The following is a 25,611-nucleotide window of genomic DNA, read 5'->3' as shown; positions in this document are numbered from 1 at the left end:
TAGCTATTTGAAGTAACAGTTATATTTTTCTTAATCTTTTATTATTAACCATAGCCCTTAGCATCTTGAATTTAACCGTAACTCTGTATTTTGGCTAATCATCATTTAATTTTCAGGATTCCTTAGTAATAAGGACCTAACACTTTGTTTCTTTAAAAAAAGTTTTCAAATCCTACGTTAAAGAGGTAATTTGGAGGATAGTTTTTTTGAATACTATTAAAAAGATCAGATTACTTGATATATAATGATACTCAAAGAAGTAACTATTTCAAGATTATCTATCATTTCTAATTTTTTCATTTTGGAAATTGGATGTAATCAATAAGCTATAATATAGTTGGATGCTAAGCATACTGAGGGGAGTGAGAAATATACCTACTTTTATCCTTCCATGCTGCTCCCCAACCTTTATCTCCTTAACTTTCTAGAAAACTCCTATTTAAAATATAGCTAAAACATCACCTTTTGGATGGCCTTTCATGTCACGTATTGTCTGAAATAATTGTTTCATCATTTCTGTTTCTGTTATACGTTACGCTTTTTCATAATTATTTCACTTTTATATTTTAAGAATGCTTTTCTTATGGTATTTTATACATCATTTCTCTTTTTGTCTCAATATACTGTGAGCTCCTTGAGTGCACACTTGTACCATATTGTGACACAGCGTGTAGCTAGTGCCTGGCTCAATATAAGTGCTCAATAAATACCTCTATAAATGAAATATATTAAAACCTAATTAACAAATAACTGAAGGCAAAAAAAAAATCTGGAAGTAGAAGAGCCTGGAGCTACTAAATATAGAAGATGAGGTATGGAATTATATATTACAATGTATGAGGTGTTCCTTGTGATGATTCCTATTATGTTTACTATTTTATTGAAGCAGAGATATTTGTAATCTTTTCTAAAAAGTGCTTTATTAGTATAATCTGTTTAAGATGCAAGATTGAGTTATAATGATTCATATACTATTATGTTGGTATATACTCAGGGGAGAGACACCATTTAGAAAATTTTATCAGGGTATTTTTTTTTTCACCATTGGCTTTTTTTTTCTTTTTTCTTTTTCTCTTTCTTTTTCTTTTTCTTTTTCTTTTTCTTTTTCTTTTTCTTTCTTCTTCTTCTTCTTCTTTTTTTTTTTTTTTTTAAGAGTGAGCGTGAGCATGAGCCTGGGAGGGGCAGAGGGAGAGGGAGAGGGAGAATCTCAAGCAGGCTCCAGGTTCAGCCCCAGAATGCAACTCCGGTTCAGTCTCAAGACCCTGAGATGATGACCTGAGTTGAAATCAAGAGTTGATTGCTTAGTCAACTGAGCCACCCAGACACCCTTTCCATTGGCTTTTAAAATGGTTTACATTTAAACTAATTAATGAATTGTGTGAACACTGGTTTGGGATAGGATAAGGTGTGGTGTGGTAGGGGGCTTTAAAAGTGTTTTAATCTTAATTGCTTTTGCTACTAATACTTAACAAGTTTAATTATTTAAAAATAGAAGTACTCAATTTTATATAACCATGCTGGAATATACACTGTAGATTTAAATGTATTTTTACATCTATTTAAGATTTTACTTTTAAGTAATCTGTACACCCAACATGGGGCTCTCTTTCAGAACCCCAAGATTAATAGTTGCATGCTCCACCGAGCCAGTCAGGTGCCCCTGTATTTTTACTTTTAAAAGATGGTACTTAAAAATTTTTTTGAGCGTAATAATCTTTTCAAAGAATATTTTGAAAATATAAAAGAGCCGAAAGAAGAAAATAAACATCTCTTACGATCCCATCTACTAGAGATAATGATAGCTGTTGGATGTATATCCTTTTAGTCTTAAAACATAGTATACTAATTCTCCCAGCAGTTCTATAAAGTAAGCCATGTGTTCTGTTTATAGAATAGAACTTAAGGATTAGAGCAATTTGTCAGTTTACCCAGGAAAATCCAAGTGTTCTCATTTAAATATCAGTGCCCTTTCCGTACATATATATAATTGCCTCTGTTTTGTTTTAACTCACAAAAAGGAAAATTCAAGTGATACTGTGGCTTATTTTATTTTGTTATCATTTTTAGAGATATTTTAAATCCAAAGGATGTGATCAGTGCCCAGTTTGAAAATAGCACCACTAGTAAAGATTTTTGCAGTCAGTCATGTCTATCAACATATGAACTGAAAAGGAAACCTGTTGTCACCATAAATACGAACAGCATTTCAACCAAATGCAGCATGTGTCAGAAGAATGCTGTTGTAAGTCATCTTACTTTATGGGGTGGGTGCAGAGAGAGTCTAATATTTGTGTTGAAAGAACAGCTTTTCATGGTCTCTGCTTGTTGGTATGTTGGTTTTTAATTCCTAGATTCGACATGAAGTTAATTACCAGAATGTGGTACATAAACTTTGCAGTGATGCCTGCTTCTCCAAGTTTCGCTCTGCCAACAACCTCACCATGAACTGTTGTGAGAACTGTGGGGGATACTGTTACAGTGGCTCTGGGCAGTGCCATATGCTTCAGATAGAGGGCCAGTCTAAGAAGTTCTGTAGCTCTGCGTGTGTCACAGCATATAAGCAGGTACATGATTGTATTTAACCCCAAAGCTTTTGTTCCTTTTAGGAGGATCTACATGTTTTGGTAGAACTGATTTATGAAAATCTTGTAACAAAAAATACTAAGATCATATTATTAACTTAATATTTTTACAGATAAATAGTACTTGTCAAATGAATGTGTATGAAAAATCTTTTTAAAGTGGCATGTTTTTTTCTTCATACATTTGAAATACATGCTTTTAGGGCATGGCATTTGTATTTCAAATATGATTCATGTTTTTGAACAATATTTTGAAAATGCACAAAGAAGAAAAATAATGCATCTCCCATAGATACCAATTCTCATCTTTTTGGTGAATAGCTGTCTTTGAAATATAATTTGGTTAGACTTTTTTATTTGACAAGGTAAGGTCCAAGTTACATATATATTCTTTCAATCAGTTCCATATAGATGAAATTGCAATTTAGAAAATGAAAATCTTACTATTAATTGTTTTTAAAAGGTTTTTCCTTTTCTTCATGAAATAAGAAAAAATAAATGTAAATTATATATTATTTTGTGAATTGATGAGGTTTATAGAAGATGAATTGGATGAATGCTGTATGACAAATGCCTTTTATGCAGTTTCATTTTTACTGTATTTGTATTTTGTTAGTAAATTTAGATTTTAAAATTCATAAATCCAAAGGAGTGGTAAGAACCTTTTATATTTTGAATTTTACAGGGCCTTCCTGTTTCAGTGCATTAGCAGATCATTCTTTTCCTTAAAATAGTAAATTTCTATACTGTCTACCATGATGAGTGAGTGTAATGTCGATTGAGAAGTTTCTTTTAAAACATTCTTAATACTTTGCAGTGAATTTGGAAATTTCAGTTACACGGTGTTTCCATTTATTTCTTCTTATTATGAAGCACATTTATTCCTTCCTCTAGAAACACCTGGTTTTGCTTTCACAGCGGGGGAAAAAACCCAGTATCCTCATGAGCTTATCCTTGTCCAAAGGACTGTTTTCCTGATACTGTATCAAGTACTAAAAGTTACTTGGAATCAGTCCATTGAAAGATGGTTCATACTCCACAAGAGAAGGAGAAATAGGTTGAATCATCTTAATTTTAAACTTATTTATTATTTTTCATTTAGCCAATATCTATCAAATATCTCACATATTAACCTGTACTGTGGTGTAGAGAAAGAACATGAATTTAGAAGTAAAGCAGATCTTGATTTTATTCCTTGACTCTATTCAAATAGAATTTTACCATGGGGAAAGCAGTTAAACTCCCTGGGTCCATTTTCTTATCTGTGAATGGGTATTGTATTATTACTGTTATTGGGATGCTGTTAGGCTTATGTGAAGTAAGAATGAGAAAGCACCTCGTATACAACCTGGTGTATTGAAGTTGGTCATATCTGCTGCTTTCTTTCCTTCCCCATGTATAACTCATTGAACAAACATTAGATGTGATTCCTGCTTTGAGGGGCTATGTGTCTCCTGGAGGAGATAGATTAATAACTGAGTGGAGATGCTGTGATGGAAGTATTAAGGTGTATAGCAGGGCACAGAGGAAACATGATCGGTTCTACTTGCTAGGACAAGATGAGACTATCAGCAAAACTTCACAGAGATCATGGGTACTGGATATACTTCATAAGTTATTCTGAATGTGTGAAATGTTATTAGTATTTAGCATTATTTGCTGCTGGGTCCCTAATTTAGTGGGAACTGAAGATAACTGACTCATTGCTTATATTTAGACACTTGTGATCTCCAAAGTTGCTCCCACTTTATTGCTTACTTGCTTATTGCTTTGTGTGCTTTGTTGTTATTAGTGGTAGAAAATTGGTAGTGAATTTTCTATTAAGTTTATTCTCTTGAATTCACGTTTTATTGCCTTATATAGCACCTTCTGTTGGGGAGTTCTCATTTTTAGCATAGTGTAAGAGCATGAATCCCCTGTTGTGTAATTTTAAGAAATATCATTTTTGAAACTATATTACAGTCAATTAATAGATCCCCAAATTAATTGCCAGGTTGTGGTCAGCATTAGTTTTGAATGAAATACAGTAGAATGGAAAATATAAAAATGCATCACATGTTAACATGATTTATATTGTTTTGTGAAACTTTTTTTTTAGTTTTTTGTACATATATGTATGTATCATACACAAACAGAACTTCAGAAGTATGTACTGGGTCACTTTAAAATTTATTTCTTACTGAGGATTGTAATCGTAAAAGTTTGAAAGCCACTAATTTAAAATATTTCAACAGTGTTAAGTATAAACATTTCAAAGAATTATGCTTTTACTTATAATTTGGTAAAAATGAATGTTATTTTATTCTCTTAATAGAAATCAGCCAAAATTACACCATGTGCGCTTTGCAAATCATTGAGATCCTCAGCAGAAATGATTGAAAATACCAATAGCTTGGGAAAGACAGAGCTTTTCTGTTCTGTTAATTGCTTATCTGCTTACAGAGTTAAAATGGTTACTTCTGCAGGTAATACTGGTTTCATAAACTATATAATAGTTGACAAAAATTATGGTTATTGCTTTTTTATATAGTGGATTTTTGTCCAAATTTAATTGATTTTTAAGGCAAATTTAAAATATTTCAGATCTGTGTTGTAAAATATCACCTCTTGCTTTGATTGCTTAATTTATGTTTATTTATTTGCTTGCCTATTTGTGCATTCCCCTTTACCAAAAGAATTTCATATGGCTTCTTAATGTATTTTTTTTATCCACACCTGATTAATTTCAAGATTTCATTTATTACGTAGTTTCAGGGTAGATTGTACCAACTTTAGATTAAAAGAGAGATTTTTTCTGTCAAGTTAGTTTTTGTCTGTGACATGATTTAGTTTCAGTTCCTGCAACTTGACCTGGCCCTTGAATTTTCGTATATTGGGTAATATTTATTTTCTCAAACATATGTGTATATTTGTATATATTAGTCATTAGTTTTTATTTTAATTTGCTAAGGTGTACAAGTGCAGTGTAACAGTTGCAAAACCTCAGCAATCCCGCAGTATCACCTCGCCATGTCGGATGGAAGTATACGCAACTTCTGCAGCTATAGCTGTGTTGTCGCGTTCCAGGTATGCTTCAGAAATCTTCCTCTTCTCCAGTCTGAGGCGACTGCTATGTAGTCTGTGAACTTGGTATGTTTGCTCTTGCCCCGATTGCCTACACTTCTGTCTCAGTCCTGGTAAACTTGGATTCTTTGACTCCTGCTGTATTTGGATGCTTGTCATTTACCTGCCTTCTTTTAACATTAAATGGCATTGTTATTATCCAGATTATCTATTGGGAGGATACTTTACTTACTTACTTACTTACTTACTTACTTACTTATTTATTTATTTATTTATTTATTTATTTATTTATTTATTTATTATTTATGGAATATTTTATTTATTTATTCATGAGAGAGACAGAGAGAGAGGGAGAGCGAGGCAGAGACACAGGCAGAGGGAAAAGCAGGCTCCATGCAGGGAGCCCGATGTGGGACTCGATCCCGGATCGAGGATCACGCCCTGGGCTGAAGGGGGCGCTAAACTGCTGAGTCACCCAGGGATCCCCGGAGGATATTATTTTTAAGGGAGTTATTATTTTTTTTTATTTTTTATTTTTTTTTAATTTTTATTTATTATTTATGATAGTCACACACAGAGAGAGAGAGAGAGAGAGAGAGAGAGAGAGAGAGGAGAGGCAGAGACACAGGCAGAGGGAGAAGCAGGCTCCATGCACCGGGAGCCCGATGTGGGATTCGATCCCGGGTCTCCAGGATCGCGCCCTGGGCCAAAGGCAGGCGCCAAACCGCTGCGCCACCCAGGGATCCCTAAGGGAGTTATTATTAATTTGGTTCTCTAACTGGCTCAGTCAGTAGGGCATACCATGCTTGATCTTGGGGTCATGAGTTTGAGCCCTACTTTGTACATAGACATTACTTAAGAAAAAAAAAAGTTTAAAAATTAAATACAAAAGAAAATTATTAAATTATTGTAGTTTTTGGATATAAGTGACTCTACCCCTTCAGTGATAAGCTGCATTTTGCCTGTTCACAGAAGTGTCTTAAATACCTAGAACTATGCTCGTCATACATGGGCACTCAGTGCATATTTATTTCAACAAATGATTCACATTAATCATCTTGTTTCATTTTCAGAATTTGTTCAACAAACCAACAGGAATGAATTCTTCAGTAGTGCCCTTGTCTCAGGGCCAAGTAATTGTAAGCATCCCCACAGGTTCAACTGTGTCCTCAGGAGGGGGTAATACTTCTGCCGTTTCTCCCACCTCCATCAGTAGCTCTGCTGCAGCTGGTCTCCAGCGACTTGCTGCCCAATCCCAGCATGTTGGGTTCCCACGAAATGTTGTAAAACTCAAGTGTCAGCACTGTAACCGCCTTTTTGCCACAAAACCGGAACTTCTTGACTATAAGGTAAAGTAGGATCTTGATAAAGGGTTTGAGTACAAAATGACCTATCGATAAAATCATTTCTGGCTTTTCATCTCTCAAAATTTCACTACTTGTTTTGAAAGTAAGAAGGAATAAGGATTTCCAAAAGATAAACCAAATGTTTAATTAGTACTTGATGATTATTTCTTCACAGGGTAAAATGTTTCAGTTCTGTGGCAAGAATTGTTCTGATGAATATAAGAAAATAAATAATGTAATGGCAATGTGTGAATATTGTAAAATTGAGAAAATTGTAAAGGAGACTGTGCGATTCTCAGGTGCTGACAAGTCATTCTGTAGTGAAGGTAAAGGCAAGATCATCTTACCTACTGAGCATGTTGGTCCTTTTAAAAGTAACTGATGATTTAAGCTGTTACTGTGTAAGTTTATCTCATTTAAGCCTTGTGTATAACTACAGAGCCTTTTGTTTTGTTTATACTTGGTACACTTTTTTCCTGAGCTAATCCTTCATATCATATAGATATCAAAATTAAGGAAAAGATGGTTGAATTGTATTACAGAAGATAGTGGTGATGTGATAAACATTTCACGTTCTTAGATTGGTAGGGATCTTGTCATTATTGCACTTTTTAAAAAAGATATATTTATTTATTGAGGGAGGAAAGACAGAGGGAGAGGAAGAAAGAGAGAGAGAGAGAATCTCAAGCAGACTCCCCGCTGAGCAGGGAACTAGACATGAAGCTTGATCCTAGGACTCTGAGATCATGACCTGAGTTGAAACCAAGAGTCGGACGCTTAACCGACTGAGCCATCCAGGCTTCCCTATTTATTTATTGCACTTATTTCTGAAGAGAACTAACTTTTGTTAGCAACATAAGATTATACTTGCATTGTTTTAAACAGACATGTTTCTGAGTAGGTAAATCAGTGTAAGGTAGATTATCTTCTTTACTTAAATGATTGTTTTTTATGTTGAAAATGTTTTATTATAGAATTGTACACAGTTGGCTTCCTAGACTAGTGGCTTTCAAATCTTTTGATTACAGCACAAAAGAAAATACATTTTACATTGTGACCCAAGTAAATTATCACCTACCCAAGTAAAACAAAAGTTTTACGAAACAAACCTGGCTTTTATTATATGTGATGCACTGTAATTTTTTCTATCCTGTCTTTATTTAAAAAAAAAAACAAAATGGTTGTCTAGATCCTTTAAATTAATCTCTTGATCTACGTATTGGTTAAGGATCCAAGTGTGAAAACATTGTCACAAGGTATTTAAAGATGTAGATACTTAATATTTTTTTCTCATTTTAATTTTGTCTTTTCCTGTTTTTAGGTTGCAAATTGCTTTATAAACATGACTTGGCAAAACGCTGGGGAAATCACTGTAAAATGTGCAGTTATTGTTTACAGACATCTCCCAAATTGGTACAGAGTAATTTGGGGGGGAAAGTAGAAGAGTTCTGTTGTGAAGAATGCATGTCCAAATATACAGTTCTATTCTATCAGGTAAATATAATACACATTCCTGTGATTTTTCAAGTTAGGGCATACATTATTTCCTTCTTTTATTCTTTGGTGTAGTATGAAGGGCAATTTAATGATTTAAAACTTATAAGTATTAAATGTATTATGTTAAAAAATAAATGTATTGTATGACTTGCAGTATTAATAAAAGATTTAAGAAAATTTTAATGTCACTGAAGTTACATTCTTTTTGTTTTTAATTTCCTTATAGAAGATATATCAGTCTTAAGACTAAAGTATTTAAAATTAGCATCGTATTAATTTATTATTTAACTAAAATGAATTGGTCTTCTGAAATTTTTGAAGAATATAGGTCTTACTTTCATTTCACTATGTTTTTTAACTATTCTTTATTGGGATTTCTATAATGTGACTTTTAGTATTTAGTATAAATAACAGAATAATAAGTATTTACCATGTTAGAGAGGAGCTAAGCTTCATTTTTGTGTTCTAGATTTTAAATTAATTTTCTCATTTGGCAATATATGTACTGCCTTCACCCTGTCAGGCCACAGCAATTTGTTTTTTACTCCTTTACCGTCTTCTTATTTCATAATCAGATGGCCAAATGTGATGGTTGTAAGCGACAGGGTAAACTCAGCGAGTCCTTGAAATGGCGAGGAGAAATGAAACATTTCTGTAACCTGCTTTGTATCTTGATGTTCTGTAATCAGCAGAGTATGTGTGACCCACCTTCACAAAACAATGCAGGTAAAATTAAACTTTATAGTCTCTGATCAGTGACAGGGACCAATTACTGTTTTACAGATTGGGAACTTTATTTATTTTTTTTTTAATTTTTATTTATTTATGATAGTCACAGAGAGAGAGAGAGAGAGAGAGAGAGAGGCAGAGACATAGGCAGAGGGAGAAGCAGGCTCCATGCACCGGGAGCCTGATGTGGGATTCGATCCCGGGTCTCCAGGATCGCGCCCTGGGCCAAAGGCAGGCACCAAACCGCTGCGCCACCCAGGGATCCCCCAGATTGGGAACTTTAAACAATTGTTAATAATTTTGTGAAATACAAATTTCATTCTGTTCAAATGACATTAACATTTAAATCCCTTTTTTATTTAACATGTTGGATTAAGGCTTTGTAATAATGAGTTCATTATGTTTTCTCTGAGCACATTGAATTAAATAAACTCTGTAAGAATGATGGGAAAGAATGGTAGTTAATGTTTTGTAACTGGGTATATATACCTTGACTTCCTTAAAAAGGATTTGAGAGTATAACAAAGGACATAGAATCTAAATCACATGGCCTTTTAAATGTACCACATGTGTAGTTATGCAGGAGAAAGTACATGGAATACTTTTAAGTTTCACTAAGTTAAAAAATTGAGAAAACCCCAGTTAATCCTAAAGTGATTTTTTGCTCTAACAGAATTTAACCTTACTAAAGACATTGTTTAACCTCCTTGAAATGGTGATATCTATGTATGTACATATAAATTACATAAGATATTTTTATTTTTACTTATTTAATTAGCAAGTATTTCCATGGTGCCAGCTGTTTCAGCAGGGCCCCCGTCTCTAAGAAAGGATTCAACTCCAGTTATAGCTAATGTAGTATCATTAGCTAGTGCTCCTGCTGCTCAGCCCACAGTGAATTCTAACAGTGTCTTACAAGGTATGTCTGATTTGAAAACATTTATCTTGGCTTTTGAAGTTGAATACAGTCAGGTTGTATTTTTTTTTTTCCATTGGTGATCATTTTATATGTTTGACACCCTGTATTTGGAGTGGTGGCTCCCTGTGAATTGCTGGGCATTAAACAATGTTTCCATCACTTCCAAATCTCTTTTTCTCATGTAATACTTTACTTGCTATCTTCTTGTGAATTAAGATAATATGTGTTTTTATTATGAGATTTTGTGCCTGTCATTCCACCATCAGCTTTAAATGCTATTTAAATAATTGTGTAAGATCCTAAATATTTATTTTAATTTATATCAGGTGCAGTTCCAACAGTAACAGCGAAAATCATTGGGGATGTAAGTTTTATTCTTTTAACTGGTATTGCCACTGTATTTGTTTTCCAATTTTATATAGTATGATATGTCAATGCTAATTTTTCCTGCTTTATTCCTTATTATATAAATTTCATAAGCTCATTTAATATTTGGGAACAAGATATTCTGGTTAATTAGGTCTTTTATGTACTTTGATTTCTTTGGCTGCTTGCTATTCCTGTGTAGTTACTGAAGGCTGTTTTTGTTAGGTTGATTTTTAGTTGTAGAGAATTAAGTTTTAGAGAATTCAGGCATAAAAGATATTTGGGGCATTTTGTAATGTAGTCAGATTATAATTGAGATATTTATAAAATGTACTTTATCTTTTATTTAAGGATATTTGTTATCTTTATAAAAGCATTCCTGTTTTTTCACTCAATACTTTTTTGTCTCTTAAAAGAAAAAATAAATACGAGCAAAACTTATGACTAGAACAGTGGAATTTCTAAAGTGTTTTCTTGTCTCTGGGATAACTTTCACAACGTCCTTTGTCAAGTTACTTAAGTGATCATAAGTGATTCTGTTTTTTTCTAGTTACCTTGAAACAAAATCTTATAAGACCCAACTCAGGAAATAACAGTTCTCATTTTAAACATAGCCTATTGTTACTGGCCCCCAATGTCTTACAATAGAAATAGTATTTTTCTTGGTAAATAGAACTGGTAATTAGATACATTCAGAGTAAATATATAGTTATCAGAATATTACTATTGCTATTTCAGGAATATTGTATTTCTTATATATTTAGTATGTTCTCTGTCTTCTATGTAATTTCAATATACTATTTCTTTTGAAATTATGCTATTTATTGTAATTAATGCTAAGCTTTTGAAAACCTGTTTGGGTTTTTTTTTTTTTCTTTTTTTACTAGGCAAGTACACAAACAGATGCCCTGAAACTGCCACCTTCCCAGCCCCCAAGACTTTTGAAGAATAAAGCTTTATTGTGCAAACCCATCACACAGACTAAAGCCACCTCTTGCAAACCACATACACAAAACAAAGAATGCCAGACAGGTATGTTCCTTACACTTTCTTCTTTTTAGGTTTTTTTTTTTTTAATAGGGAAAGGAATGTGAGAACTACTTAACATTAATTAAGTACCTACTGTTTCCTGAGTTATGTGTTTAAATGCTTATATGCATTGCTTAGTTTTGTTCTCACAACTTACCTTTGAGTTAGGTATTTTCACCCTCTGAGAATTAAGAAATTATGGCAACGAGAAGGTTTTAATTTATAATACCATACTGTGAGTACCTCATTTTTTTATTATTAATGACTAGTTTTATGGAATAAGCATAGACTTTGGAATTATAAAGACAGGGCCTTAATTAAGAGGAACTGTTTTTTTTGTGGAACATCCTTAAGTTTGAACCTTTGTACCCTCTGTTTCAGATGAAATCACATTTTTTGCAGAGAGGGCTTTCTTATGAATGGCCTCTTAGACAAAATCTCTGAGCTACTTTTCTGGATGCTGGGCATGGTGCTATCCTTTGATTTTTCTCAGCTTCCCTCTCTGCTTGCATGGAATCTGCCCTACTAGTGATCAGGGCTGAGGGTGATTGGGACCCCAGTATTCTTGGCCTGCCATTCCTGCAGTAGAACCTCTACCATATATGTGGTAGTCAGGTGGCGAAACCCTAGCCTGTCAGCTATATGATCAGGCAATTTTTCTTTTAAACTTGGAGTTGGAGGGGATAAGAAATGATGGTGGCCAGCCCCCCGGTGAGATATGGTAACCCTTGCTTGGGAGCTGAAGAAGGAAGAGTCTGTTCTTCCTGGCTGAAGCTACCCAGTCACGCTGGCTGAGGCAGGGTATGGAGCAGGTGGTAGAATAAGTGTCACAGCCTCCCAACGGCAGGGCAGAAGGGGGGAGAAAGAATCTGTGGACCCAGACATGGTGCTGTCTCACGACTCTGAGATCATGACCTGGGATTTGGACACTTGACCGACAGAGCCACCCAGGTACCCTGAAAGTCTCAGAATCTGTAAACCAGATAGTAATCCTAGATTCCTAGATCTGGAAGGTTATCCTGGAGGTCAGTGCTTGTCAAACATTATTATGCATATGAATTACTTGGGAATTGTAGTAAGTACATTGTAATTTAGTGAGGCCTGAGTTTATGCATTTCTTACTAGCAGTGCTATAGAGGAGTTTGGCCTATATTTGTATTGTATTAATAATGACTTACCTAGTAGTATGTAGCTTGCTTGTCAGAGATCTGTAATCAGGTGATTTGTTAGGGTTTGATTTTGAATAGAGTTGACACACAGTGTTACATTAATTTCAGGTGTACAGCTTAGTGATTTGCCAAGTTTATGTCTTACGCTGTGTTCACCACAAGTACAGCTTCTTTCCCATCACATGACTATTACGGTATCATTGACTGTATTACTCATGCTCTGCTCTTTAATTCTGTGCCTTACTCATTCCATGACTGGAGTCTGTTTCTCTTCCCCTTCACCCACTTTGCCCAGGTAGAAAGTAATTTTTTGTTATTAAAAAAATTACTATCTGTAGGTAATTTTTTTTTTCAAATGTCCACTGGACTATGGTAAAATTGATCCTGTAATATTTCCCACCTATAACACTACTCAACTTGTTAGCTTTTCACTTATTTTCACTAGTACCACCTTTTTCTTATATTAATGATTTTATAGTCTTCTAGGGTATTTTTCTGGCACATAGAAGGGACTCTGTAGGATACCTATTAAATAATTGAATGAATTCTCCATCCTTCTCAGTTTTTTCCTACTCATACTTAGGTTTCTGAGTTCTGTTTCATCTTTTAATACCTTAGAACATCTGCTTGTCTATATTTATCCTTTTTTTGTAGGTGTCCTAGGCCTAATCCAGGTCATCATCATCTTAGCTCTACATACTGCAGTTGCCGCCTACTTACAATTGATACACTTTTTGTTCCATGTTAAGATATAAGAGGGCCTCTAAGTTAAACTTTTCAGAAAAAATATTTATTTATTCCAGAGAGAGAGAGAGAGAGAGAGCGTGCGCGTGAGAGAGCACAATCTAGGGGGAGAGGCCGAGAGAGAGAGAGAGAGAGAGAGAGAAGCAGACTCCACTGATAAGGGATCTGACACAGGGTTTGATCCCAGGATCCTGAGATCATGACCTGAGCCGAAGGCCGGTGTTTTTTTTGTTTTGTTTTTGTTTTAATTTATATATATAGAGAGAGACTGAGAGGCAGAAACACAGGCAGAGGGAGAAGCGGGCTCCATGCAGGGAGCCCGACGTGGGACTCGATCCTGGGTCTCCAGGATCAGACCCCGGGCTGCAGGCGGCGCTAAACCGCTGTGCCACCGGGGGTGCCTCGAAGGCTGGTGTTTAACTGACTGAGCCCACCCAGGCACCCCAAGTCTCTGTGCTTTAAAAAAATTATTTTTGAATTATAATTCTTTTGAATGATAGATCTCTATTGCTTTAAAAAATTTTTTGTTATTAAAATGTTTCTAATCCTTTTTGTTCATGATTTCTTTTTTTTCTTTTTTTTTTTACCCCCAGTAGAAACTCCGAGTCAGCCCCAGATCATTATGGTGCCAGTTCCTGTACCAGTGTTTGTGCCCATACCTCTTCATCTTTACACTCAGTATGCACCAGTCCCGTTTGGGATTCCAGTTCCAGTGAGTAATCATTTGGAGATTAAGGCTGATATAGTGCATGTTTTCCTCAACTAAAATGTTATTGTGCTGTTAAAAAACTCTTCACTTGTTGGTAAAATATTCCTGACTATGGTTGGCTATTATCATGTTACTGTACTTTTTAATATAGACTGTATGAAGGATTGTTTCTTGTTATACTCTGCCTTCTCAGAGGATGCTGTGATGTAGCCTTTTTATAATGTTTCATACACAAAAAGACCACTCAAATAGAAGAAATATCAGAAACTGTGTGTATATGTCAAAATTCTAGATTCTCATAAGGGTGAGAGTAAATACTATGATTTGCATTATTCTTAGAGATGTATTCACTGTTTTATTGGAACCATATTTTTCTTTGGTGAATTCTTAAGGAAAATAGTTGTGTGAAACTGAAAATATTAAGCATCAGAAACAAAAGTGTGTTAGATAAGTATTCCTTTCTTTTTTTAAGATTTTGTTTTTAAAATTTATTCATTTGAGAGAGAGAGACAGAGACAGAGCACAAGCAGGGGAAGAGGCAGAGGGAGAGGGAGAAGCAGACATCCCGCTGTGCAGGGAACCCGATGTGGGGCTCAATCCCAGGACTCCAGGATTGTGACCTGAGCCGAAGGCAAACGCGTAACCATTTGAGCCACCCAGGCGCCCTAGATAATTATTTTTAAGATGATTCAGAGACACATTTTGTTGATTGTCCAGAAAAGTACTTAATTGAATTGTGATTCATATGGCTGTAGTCTTAAAAAAACAAACTAGCAAGACTATTTTAGTCATTAGGAATAGAAATACCTGAATTTGTTCATCATTTTAGTACTTAAATTACCTCATAAATAATAGTTTTGATGACAGATATGTTCCCCAGAAACTGTCCTTGGTCTTTCAGATGCCTGTCCCTATGATTATTCCATCCTCAATGGATAATGAAGATAAAATCACTGAGAGTATTGAAGACATTAAGGAGAAGCTGCCTTCACATCCATTTGAAGCTGATCTCCTTGAGATGGCAGAAATGATTGCAGAAGATGAAGAGAAGGAGAAGACTTTATCCCAGGGAGGTTGGTATATTTTTAAAATAAAGAAAGAAAAAATACACTTAACAAAATTTGGGTAACTCAAATAATATTAAGTATTGGATAGTCAAGGAGTTTCTAAAAGTTTTATTTGTGTTTAAATATCAAGTGTATGGGATTTGTTAAACTTATTGATACCTCTGAAAGTTCTGTCCTTTTTATAAAACTTTTCTTAGTTCTTAATTATTCAAGAAAAATAATCTATAACTCTTTTTCATTATTATCTTCTGGCTTTGTTCCTATATTCAAAGCAAGATCCCTATTTAAAAATTCCTGTTGTAAAATAATCAGCATGTTGATAGAAGTTAAATAGAACTTTAGGATGGAAAACTATTTGGGGGATCCCTGGGTGGTACAGCGGTTTGGCACCTGCCTTTGGCCCAGGGCGCGATCCTGGAGACCCGGGATCGAATCCCACGTCGGGCTCCCGGTGCACGGAGCCTGCTTCTCCCTCTGCCTATGTCTCTGCCTCTCTCTCTCTCACTGTGTGCCTATCATAAATAAATAAATTAAAAAAAAAACAACAACTATTTGGTTCAAAATATAAATCCCGTGCTGTGAAGGTAGAAAATCGGTAAGAACAGTAGTTATATGCTCACCATACCCTAGATATGTTCTAAATGCACTGTGTGCATCACCTTATTTAACCTTTATAACAACCCTGTGGCATGGGTAGTGTATACTTTAAACTCTTCATTTGGAAAATAGGATATCATACTTGCCCTGGAATCAGGAAGTAATAAAACAGGAAGTTGAATTCAGGTCTGTCTGACTCCAAAGCAAATGACAGTAACCAGAAGTTGCAGTACATATCGAGAAAGGTTTCTAGCCTCAGTACCTCTTTGATTTTTGGGTATAAGAAGAGAGAGAAAATGATGTTTGAATAGTTGAAATACACAAAGGCCTTTTCCTGTATAACTGATTCAGCCAGGAAATTATTTTTTCCTTACAAATGTTTTCATTTTTTTCAGTGATGGTTTTTACAAAGCTAGGCACCAGGTTTAGATTTTGCATAATAAATTCTAGATGATTTTCAGAACACTGTAGCATTTGAAAAAAATGTCAGCTTTTCTCTTGTGTCGACATTAAGTTTTAAAATTATGGATATTCTAAAAAAATTATGGATATTCTGAGAGATGCATAAAGAGCTTATTTGTTAATATCCCACTGTTTCTGGTCTCATTTTGCTCTCTAGTATATAACCTCATAATTCTGACTCATTTGTATGTGGAATTTAATGTCTTAGAATATTGCCCCTTATGCTTGATCTTCTAATTTCTGATATTTAGAAGCTCAAGCAATTCCTGTTAAGTCTCATTTTAAGTTGCCTCTCCATTCACATTAATCGTTAACATTTTTCAGGTGCTTCCTCTGTTCAAATATTGTAACTTTACCTTAACCTAAAAATTGAATCAGACTGAAAAAATTTTCAAAACTAAACTTCAAGACAGGTAGTTGTAATCACCATAGTGTAAGTAAAATCAAGTGGTTTAGAAACATAAAGGAGAGAGAAATGAATTCTATCTGAAGGGAATTGGGTAATTTATGTTTGATTTCAGAGAAAAGAAGCAACTTTCCTGGGTTTTGAAAAGCATTTTTTTTTCTTTTTTTTCTTTTTACTTTGAGTCCTTAAGCTTTTTATTTTTTAAGTAGTTAATTAATAGAACTGTGCTCTGTTTTGTTCCGTGTGCTGATTGCTCATATAATTTATATTTATATATATTCTAAGTCCTTTGTTTTTTCAGTGCAGTGGTAAGGCATATTCTGGGAGGAAAAGGCAATTCAAAGCATATTTGTCAATTTGTAAATAAACTGTGTGTATGTATGTGTTTTCATAGTAAAAAAAGATTCAGACACATGAGTGTCCAATCTTAAATAAAGGTCTCCCTTGACGTGACTTGTCTTATGCTGCTACCTGGAGGTGTAACCACTGTTAACAGTCATAATTTAACTTCATTTACCACTAATGCCTAATTTTATTAACGAATCATTCTTTCTGCATATGAAGGCCATTTTCTTAGTATTCCCTAGTATGATTCATTTATATAATGTAGTCATTTTGTTTGAGATGCAGTTTTCTTTGTGTATACATGTTAAGTTGTTAAATTACAACTTTTTTTTCTTTAGGATCCCAAACTTCTGAACAGGAACTCTTTCTTGACACCAAGATTTTTGAAAAAGGTTTGTAATTCTACATACATTTCAGATCTTAGAAATACTATCCTTGGAGTGCCTTGGTGGCTCAGTTGGTTAAGCATCTGCCTTCAGCTCAGGTGATGATCCAGGGTTAGGATGATTCCTTGCTGAGATCAAGCTCAGTGCTGGGCTCCCTGCTCAGCATAGAGTCTGCTTCTTCCTCTTCTTTGTCCCTCTTCCCACTTGTCTTCTCTTTCTCCTTCTCATAAATAAATAAAATCTTAAAAAAAAAAAAAAAAAACTGTCCTTGGTTAGTAATACAAACCCATAAAGTATTAGTATCCTTGACTTAATATTTGCAATTTTAGGTATTTGTAAGGGGCATCAGATGTCTGTGATTGTATGCTAATGTGTAATGAAAATAAAAAAGGTACCTCAGGTACTTTTTTAAGGATTAATTGAAATAATGCTTTACAATGTGTACCAAGAATATGAAGCCAATTTTGTGAAGCTGGTGAAGTTACTTCATTCTTCAGTGTACCTAGGTAAATCAGCAACCATGTCTTGGTTTTGTTATTCTGGGGTTCAGGAAGGTTTCTCAGCCTGTATAAAGTCTGTCTTATGTTGAGCATTTATTTGTTTTCTGTTTCAGACCAAGGAAGTACATACAGTGGTGACCTTGAATCAGAGGCAGTATCTACTCCGCATAGCTGGGAGGAAGAGTTGAATCATTATGCCTTAAAGTCAAATGCTGTGCAAGAAGCTGATTCAGACTTGAAGCAGCTCTCAAAAGGGGAAACTGAGCAGGACCTGGAAGCAGATTTTCCATCCGGTTTGTGCAACATATAAAATACTCCTGATTTTAGAAGACTGGTAGAACTCTGAATTGACATTATGAAGCAGATCTACTGTGTGCTAATCTAGGACACAAATGGTCCCCACCTTTGAAGGTTAAATAATAAGTGGTCAATTTTTTTTTTAACCTTTCCCACAATAACCATGTAGGTTTCCTTGATTGTTAATAAAGTTAAGTGCTATATCCTTTGTTTCTCTTAACAGAGTACTTATTTTATCATGAACAAAGTAATTAATATAGTGATGATTACCTGATATTTCCTCCCCAAGTCTGTCTTCTTATAAATCTGTGAATTATTTACCTCAAATTATGCTTTCTGCTGATTATTTATAGAATCCTTTGACCCACTGAGTAAAGGACAGGGAATCCAGGCACGTTCCCGAACAAGGCGACGGCACAGAGATGGCTTCCCTCAGCCCAGACGAAGAGTAAGCTGTAGCTTAATTTTTCTAGTGTTTTCTTTCCTTCGGTGTTTATTGGTTCTTGCTTTTTACAAAGCTCTGTAACAGGCAGGGTCACAGAATTATATACTTGTTTTGCACAGCCTTATACTTTTTTGCCTTTATTTTTTGTTTCTTATAATTAAGAACCATACCTTTTGAATATTTTAAATATATATATATATTTTTTTAATTTTTATTTATTTATGATAGTCACAGAGAGAGAAAGCGAGAGAGGCAGAGACATAGGCAGAGGGAGAAGCAGGCTCCATGCACCGGGAGCCCGATGTGGGATTCGATCCCGGGTCTCCAGGATCGCGCCCTGGGCCAAAGGCAGGCGCCAAACCACTGCGCCACCCAGGGATCCCCCTTTTGAATATTTTAAAGGGATATGTAAACCTTGATGTTCCTGTAATAGAGGTACTGAGCTAAGCCTCCTAGCATAGCACATGGCAGATGCTTAGTATGTGATGGTTATTATGCAGCTGCTTAGATGTTCATTGTGATGGTCATCATCTGGATCATCAGTATGCCTTTTCCAGCTGATGGAAGGGTAACCAGGAAAATGTACTGTTTACCGGTGTAGTTTGTTATTCTCTTTTGTTACTCACTGTGTTATAGTAGGTCTCCCAGGACTTACTGGGAACTGATGAGCTAGGAGAATGTACGGAGTCATGGCCCAGGCTTCCACCATACAGATGCAAGAAGGGGCAGCATTCCTGCCACTCGAGAATAGCATATGACACAATACCTGTGTATGTGCCACAAAATCACAACATTTTTATAAATTTATAAAAATTTTTAAATGTATTTGTATTGTACTTGATGAACTCAGAATAATAATATATGACAGACTGCTGCTGTTAAGAAAAAGGACCATTACCTTTTACTTTATATTTCTTTTAGCATGATCTTTTTATTTTGTTTTTATAATCAAGGGTGTTTTTTTTTCTGTTGTACTTTTAAAAGATTTTTATAATCTTCATTGTACAGTATTTTTTTAAGTTTCTAAATTTAAGTTTGGGCCTATTTCCATATTGACAGGGCTTTCTCATACTAAAACCAAAAGAATAATAGCCTTATTTAAAAATTAACTCTATTGAATTATAATTGCATAAAAAATTCATAAATTTTAAGTGTAAAATTTGATGGACTCCAACAACTATATATTTAGTATGTAACTACCACCACAACCGTAACACTTCTGTCCCAGAAGCTCCTTCACGACCTTTTGCAGTCAGTACTCTCTAGCGCCTGATAACCAACCACCAATATACTTTGCAGATTGATACAACATAGTATTACTTTTCCTTTTCTAAAATTTCATATAAATGGAATTCTGTAATTTGTAGTCTTCCCTCTTTGGCTTCTTTTACTTAGCATAATGTTTTTGAGATTCATCCATGTTTCATATATCAGTAGGCCATTCATTCCTGTTTATTCCTGAGTAGCTTCTCATTGTATGAACAAACCACAATTTAACAGTTGGTGGAAATTTGGATTATTTACAGGTTTGGGCTATTTCAAATACAGCTGCTATAAACACTCTAGATATCAATTTCTGTATGAACATCTAGTTTCATTTGAGGAAAAATACACAGAAGTGGGATTCCTAGGTCTTATAGTATGTGTTTTTAACTTTGTAAGAAAGCTTATCAAGATGGTGTGGGGCGTAAAAAAAAAAAAAAAAGAAAGTGCTTATCAAACTTTTTCTAAGTAGTAGATGTATCATTTTAAATTCCCATTAGCAGTGTATGAATACCAATCTGCTTCATGACTTTGCTAATATTTGATATTGTCAATTTTTAATTTTAACCACTGTAGCAAATGTGTAGTGGCATCTCACTGTGGCTCTAGTTTATATTTTCCTAATGACTGATGATGTTGGACATTTTCTCATGTGCATATTTATCATTCTTCTATCTTCTTTGATAAATTGTCTATTCCAAGCTATTGCATATTTTTCTAATATTTTTCTAACTCAGTCGTCCTGCTGAGTTGTAAGTGTTCTTTATTATGGACATAACTCTTAAACACGACTTTTACTCCTATTCTGAGACTTTGTAAAATTTTCTTAATGGTGAAGACAGAACTTTCTGATTTTGTGAAAGTCATTTTTATCAATTTTTTATTTTATGTTTCACGCTTTTTAGTATCCCATGTAAAAGTCTTTGCTTTAACCTGTTGGAAGTAAGATATTTCTTTTATGTTTTCTTCTAGTTTTATATTTCAGCTTTTATGTGTTTGTGATTCATTCCAAGATCATGAGTTGAGGAAAGTGTCAAGGTTTCTTGTTTTTGTATGTGATGTCCAGTTGTTTACTACCGTCTTGGAAAAGACTATCCTTTCCCTCTTTGAATTACATTGTACTTTTTTTTAAACATTTATTGGAGAGAGATAAATGAGCACAGGGGTGAGGGGCAGAGGGAGAGGGAGAGAATCCCAAGCATCCCTGTGCTGAGTGCAGAGCCCCAACATGGGGCTGGATTCCAGGACCCTGAGATCATGACCTGAGCTGAAATCAAGAGGTGGACATTTAAGTGACTAAGCCACCCAGGTGCCCCCACGTACTTTTATTAAAATCAGCTGACTGTATATGTGTTGAAATTCTATTCTCCTCTCTTAATTTATATGTGTTTTAATATAGTACCAAATGTCTTGATTATTGTAGCTTTAAGTGAGTCTTGAAATCAGGAGTGTAAGTCTTCCATCTTGGATGTTCTTTCACAAGATTGCCATTTGCATATCCATATAAATTTTAGAACCAGCTTAATCAATTTTTACCAAAAAAAAAAAAAAAGCCTCCTGGAACTTTGATTGGGGCTGTTCTGAATCCATAGATGAGTTTGCAGAGAATTAATATCTTCATAGTTTTGAGCTGTCCAATCTATGAAGATGGTATTTTTCTCCTTTATTTAGATCATCTTTAATTTCTCTCAGTGTTTTATTGTATAAGCCTCATATGTTGTTAAATTTATTTAATAAGTATTTAAAATTTATCTTTTTTTTATGATAGTCACAGAGAGAGAGAGAGAGAGAGAGAAAGAGAGAGAGAGAGTGAGAGGCAGAGACACAGGCAGAGGGGGAAGCAGGCTCCATGCACTGGGAGCCCGACGTGGGATTCGATTCCGGGTCTCCAGGATCGCACCCTGGGCCAAAGGCAGGCGCCAAACCGCTGCGCCACCCAGGGATCCCTTAAAATTTATCTTGATCCTGTTTTAAGTAGTAGTATTTTAAATTTCATTTTCTAGTGTTCCTCATTGTTATGTGAAAGTAGATATTTTTTATCTTATTTTTATGTTTTATATTTTTTTTCAAGTTTTAATTTAAATTACAATTAACATGATATTGCTTTTTCTTTTTTTAAAGTAAGATTTTATTTATATTAGAGAATGAGAGTGCAAGCTGGTGGGGAGCAGAGGGAGAGGGAGAGAATCTCAAGCAGATTTCCTACTAAGAGTGTCACCTGCCGCGGGGCTTGATCTCATGAACCTGAGATCATGACCTGACCCAAAATTAAGAGTCAGGTGCTTAACCTATATGAGCCACCCAGGTACCCTGAGGTTTCTTTTTCTATATTTATTTTATGTACTGTGATTTTGCTCAAATAATGTCTAGGGTTTTCTACCTAGACAATCCTATTATTTGTGAAGATTATTTTACTGTTTCCTTTCCAATCTTTATTCTTTTTTAAAGATTTATTTATTTATTTAATTCATGAGAAACACAGGCAGAGGAAAGAGAAGCAGACTCCATGCAGGAGCCCAGTGTGGGACTTGATCCCGGAACTCCAGGATCACGTCCTGAGCCGTAGACAGACGCTCAACCACTGAGCCATCCAGGCGTCCCTCCTTTCCAATCTTAATCCACTTCCTTTTCCTTTTCCTTTTCCTTTTCCTTTTCCTTTTCCTTTTCCTTTTCCCTTTCCCTTGCCCTTTCCCTTTCCCTTTCCCTTTCCCTTCATGTATTGCACTAGCTAGGATTTTTTTTTTTGATGTATTGTACTAGCTTCAGTACAGTGTTGAATAATATTAGTGGTGAAAGCAGATCTTCATACCTCCTCTCACTCGTAGGACAGGTGTTTAGCCTTGCAGTATTAATTATGATGTTACTTGTAGGTTTCTTGTAGGTAGCCCCTATCAGGCAGGAAGTTCTCTTCTATTTTTAATATGCTGAGAATCTGTGTCATGATTTGTGTTGAATTTGTGGCTCTCTGGCATCTGTTGAGGTGCTCATGTGGTTTTTCCTTTCTGAGTCTATTAAAATGATGACATACATTAATTTTTAAATTGGTAAACTAACTTTGCATTCATAGCATGAACCCTACTTTCTTCTGAAGTATTTTTTAATCTGTTGCTGGATTCAGTTTGATAATATACTGTTAAAGTTTTTACATGTCTCTGTTGAAGAGAGATTGATCTGTAGTTTTCTAGTAAGGACTGGTCTTGTTCTCAGAGTAATGGTAATATTGTACAATGGGTTAGTGTTTGCTCCTTTTCTATTTCTTTTCTTTTTTTTTTTTTTTTTTAAGGTTTTTTATTTATTTATTTACGATAGTCACAGAGAGAGAGAGAGGCAGAGACACAGGCAGAGGGAGAAGCAGGCTCCATGCACCGGGAGCCCGATGTGGGATTCGATCCCGGGTCTCCAGGATCGCGCCCTGGGCCAAAGGCAGGCGCCAAACCGCTGCGCCACCCAGGGATCCCCTTTTCTTTTTTTTTAATTTATTATTTATGATAGTCACAGAGAGAGAGAGAGGGAGGCAGAGACATAGGGAGAGGGAGAAGCAGGCTCCATGCACCGGGAGCCTGACGTGGGATTCGATCCCGGGTCTCCAGGATCGCGCCCTGGGCCAAAGGCAGGCGCCAAACCGCTGCGCCACCCAGGGATCCCTCCTTTTCTATTTCTAACATATGGTGGATATAATTACTTTAATTGTTCCAGGGTCTATAGATGTTTGTAGGAAAGTTTTAAACTATGACTTAAGTGTCTGTGGCTGTTCAGATTATCTCTTCTACAGCAAGCTTTGTTAGTTTGTGTCTTTCAGAAAAGTGATTCATTTCATCTGCCTTGTCAAGTTTATTGGCATCACAGCATTCTCTTAACTATCCTTTTAATGTCTCTAGGATCAGGTATTGGTAATTTATATTTTCTTTCTTTTTTTCCTGATCATTCTAGGTAGAAATGTATTATTTTTTTATATCTTGGAAGAGAACCAAATTTTAAATGAATTTTTCTCTATCCTTTTTTCATTGATTTTGCTCTCATTTTTATTATTTCTTTAATTTTCCTTACTTTGGGTTTTGTTCTATTTACCTTGGGAGGAGAGAGAGAGAGAGGACAGGTATAGGGAGAGGGAAACTAAATCCCAAGCAAGCTCCACGCTGATGTGGATCTCATGACCCTGAGATCATGACCTGAGCTGACATCAAGAGTCTGATGCCTAACTGAGCCACCCAGGCACCGCTCTTACTTTGGGTTTTAATGTGGTCTTTTTTCTAGTTTCTTTTTTTTTCTCTAAAGATTGTATTTATTTATTTATTTATTTATGAGAGACACAGAGAGAAAGAGAGGAAGAGACACAGGCAGAGGGAGAAGCAGGCTCCATGCAGGGAGCCCGATGTGGGACTCGATCCCAGGACTTCAGGATCACGCCTTGGGCCGAAGGCAGGTGGTAAACTGCTGAGCCACCCAGGGAACCCCCCTTTTTTTCTAGTTTCTTAAGGTAAAGCTTAGATTCTTGATTTTAGACTTTCACTTATTTTTCGTAGGAGCATTTTAATACTATAAATGTCATTGTAAGCTGTAGGACTGTGGGAAAAAATTGATGTTTTCATTTTCGCTGAAGTTCAAAATATTTTCTAATTGCATCTGGTTTCTTCTTTGACCATGAGTCTTTTAAAATGTGTTAATTTCCAATTTTTGAGGACTTTCTTAACATCGTTTCATTATTGGTTTCTAGTTTAATTTGATTGTAGTTAGAGAATTTATGGAGCCTTGTTTTATATCCTAGAATGATCTACTCATGTGTTCCATGAAATAGATCTGAGTGGTAATAATAATGGTTATTCAGACTTCATTGGGTGGGTCCAGTATCTGTAACGTAGTGAGAACTCAGATGTTAGTCATTATTACAGCTCTGCATTTCAACTCTTTTTTTCTTTTCTCACACGAATTGGATTGACCTACCCCTAAAGCTCTTTCTGGCTTTAAGAACTCTGAATCTTTAGGATCTAGTAATAAATTATGCATTCTGTATATTTATTCCCTTCTTTCTTTGAGGACTATGTTTCTTAAAGATTCAGAACTAAATTTTATATTCTGTAAATTTTTGGAATTCTTACAGGGACGGAAGAAGTCGATAGTGGCTATGGAGCCCAGAAGTCTTATTCAAGGAGCCTTTCAGGGGTGCTCAGTGTCTGGGATGACACTAAAATACATGTACGGGGTAAATGCCTGGAAGAACTGGGTTCAGTGGAAAAATGCGAAGGAAGAGCAGGGGGATCTGAAATGTGGCGGTAAATACACAGCATGAATTTGTGTTTTGATTGAGGGGGTTGGAGGTATAAGTTGAAGTCATCAGTCTACACAAAAGGGATGCATATTAGATCAAAAATCCTGTAAGACTTTTGGTTTTGGCATTACTTAAATTTTCCCTCTTTTTTATTTAAACATTTCGTTTTCTCTCCTTGTCAGGTATTGAACATGCGGCATCTAGCCCATGTTCTGACCCTTTAGGAAATGCTCAAGACCATGCACTCTCTCAAGAATCCTCAGAGCCAGGCTGTAGAGGTAAAACCATTTCTCCCTTTGTAGTCTGAATTCTCTGAATCACTTTTAATATTATTGCCAATTTTAAATTTGTAAATGGGAATACTTAAAGTGATTTAAAATTTGGAAATTAATATCCTACTTCCAATTACAAAGAGCTTGTTAAA

General features: G+C 35.3%; 1 protein-coding gene across 6 annotated transcripts in view; it reads left to right on the top strand.

The window, feature by feature from the left end:
* Nucleotides 1-25,611, top strand: part of LOC129520580 (zinc finger MYM-type protein 4) — a 137,794-nt gene that overhangs the window by 93,387 nt on the left and 18,796 nt on the right. For 5 of the 6 annotated variants that reach the window (XM_055341675.1, XM_055341671.1, XM_055341677.1 and 2 more), the window contains 18 exons: nucleotides 2,068-2,242; nucleotides 2,352-2,564; nucleotides 4,897-5,047; nucleotides 5,533-5,648; nucleotides 6,719-6,994; nucleotides 7,167-7,317; nucleotides 8,313-8,485; nucleotides 9,064-9,214; nucleotides 9,996-10,136; nucleotides 10,463-10,500; nucleotides 11,390-11,534; nucleotides 14,038-14,156; nucleotides 15,055-15,226; nucleotides 17,369-17,422; nucleotides 18,030-18,209; nucleotides 18,567-18,661; nucleotides 25,020-25,191; nucleotides 25,370-25,465. In XM_055341675.1, the coding sequence (XP_055197650.1) occupies nucleotides 2,068-2,242; nucleotides 2,352-2,564; nucleotides 4,897-5,047; nucleotides 5,533-5,648; nucleotides 6,719-6,994; nucleotides 7,167-7,317; nucleotides 8,313-8,485; nucleotides 9,064-9,214; nucleotides 9,996-10,136; nucleotides 10,463-10,500; nucleotides 11,390-11,534; nucleotides 14,038-14,156; nucleotides 15,055-15,226; nucleotides 17,369-17,422; nucleotides 18,030-18,209; nucleotides 18,567-18,661; nucleotides 25,020-25,191; nucleotides 25,370-25,465 (2,618 nt within the window). The remainder of the gene's footprint in view (nucleotides 1-2,067; nucleotides 2,243-2,351; nucleotides 2,565-4,896; nucleotides 5,048-5,532; nucleotides 5,649-6,718; nucleotides 6,995-7,166; nucleotides 7,318-8,312; nucleotides 8,486-9,063; nucleotides 9,215-9,995; nucleotides 10,137-10,462; nucleotides 10,501-11,389; nucleotides 11,535-14,037; nucleotides 14,157-15,054; nucleotides 15,227-17,368; nucleotides 17,423-18,029; nucleotides 18,210-18,566; nucleotides 18,662-25,019; nucleotides 25,192-25,369; nucleotides 25,466-25,611) is intronic. The other variant, XM_055341672.1, reaches the window with a different exon arrangement.

The sequence above is a fragment of the Nyctereutes procyonoides genome, unplaced genomic scaffold, assembly GCF_905146905.1.
Source record: "Nyctereutes procyonoides isolate TBG_1078 unplaced genomic scaffold, NYPRO_anot_genome, whole genome shotgun sequence".
Classification (NCBI taxonomy): domain Eukaryota; kingdom Metazoa; phylum Chordata; class Mammalia; order Carnivora; family Canidae; genus Nyctereutes; species Nyctereutes procyonoides.
The sequence above is the reverse complement of the archived record's forward strand: the minus strand, read 5'-3'. Positions and strand labels throughout refer to the sequence as shown.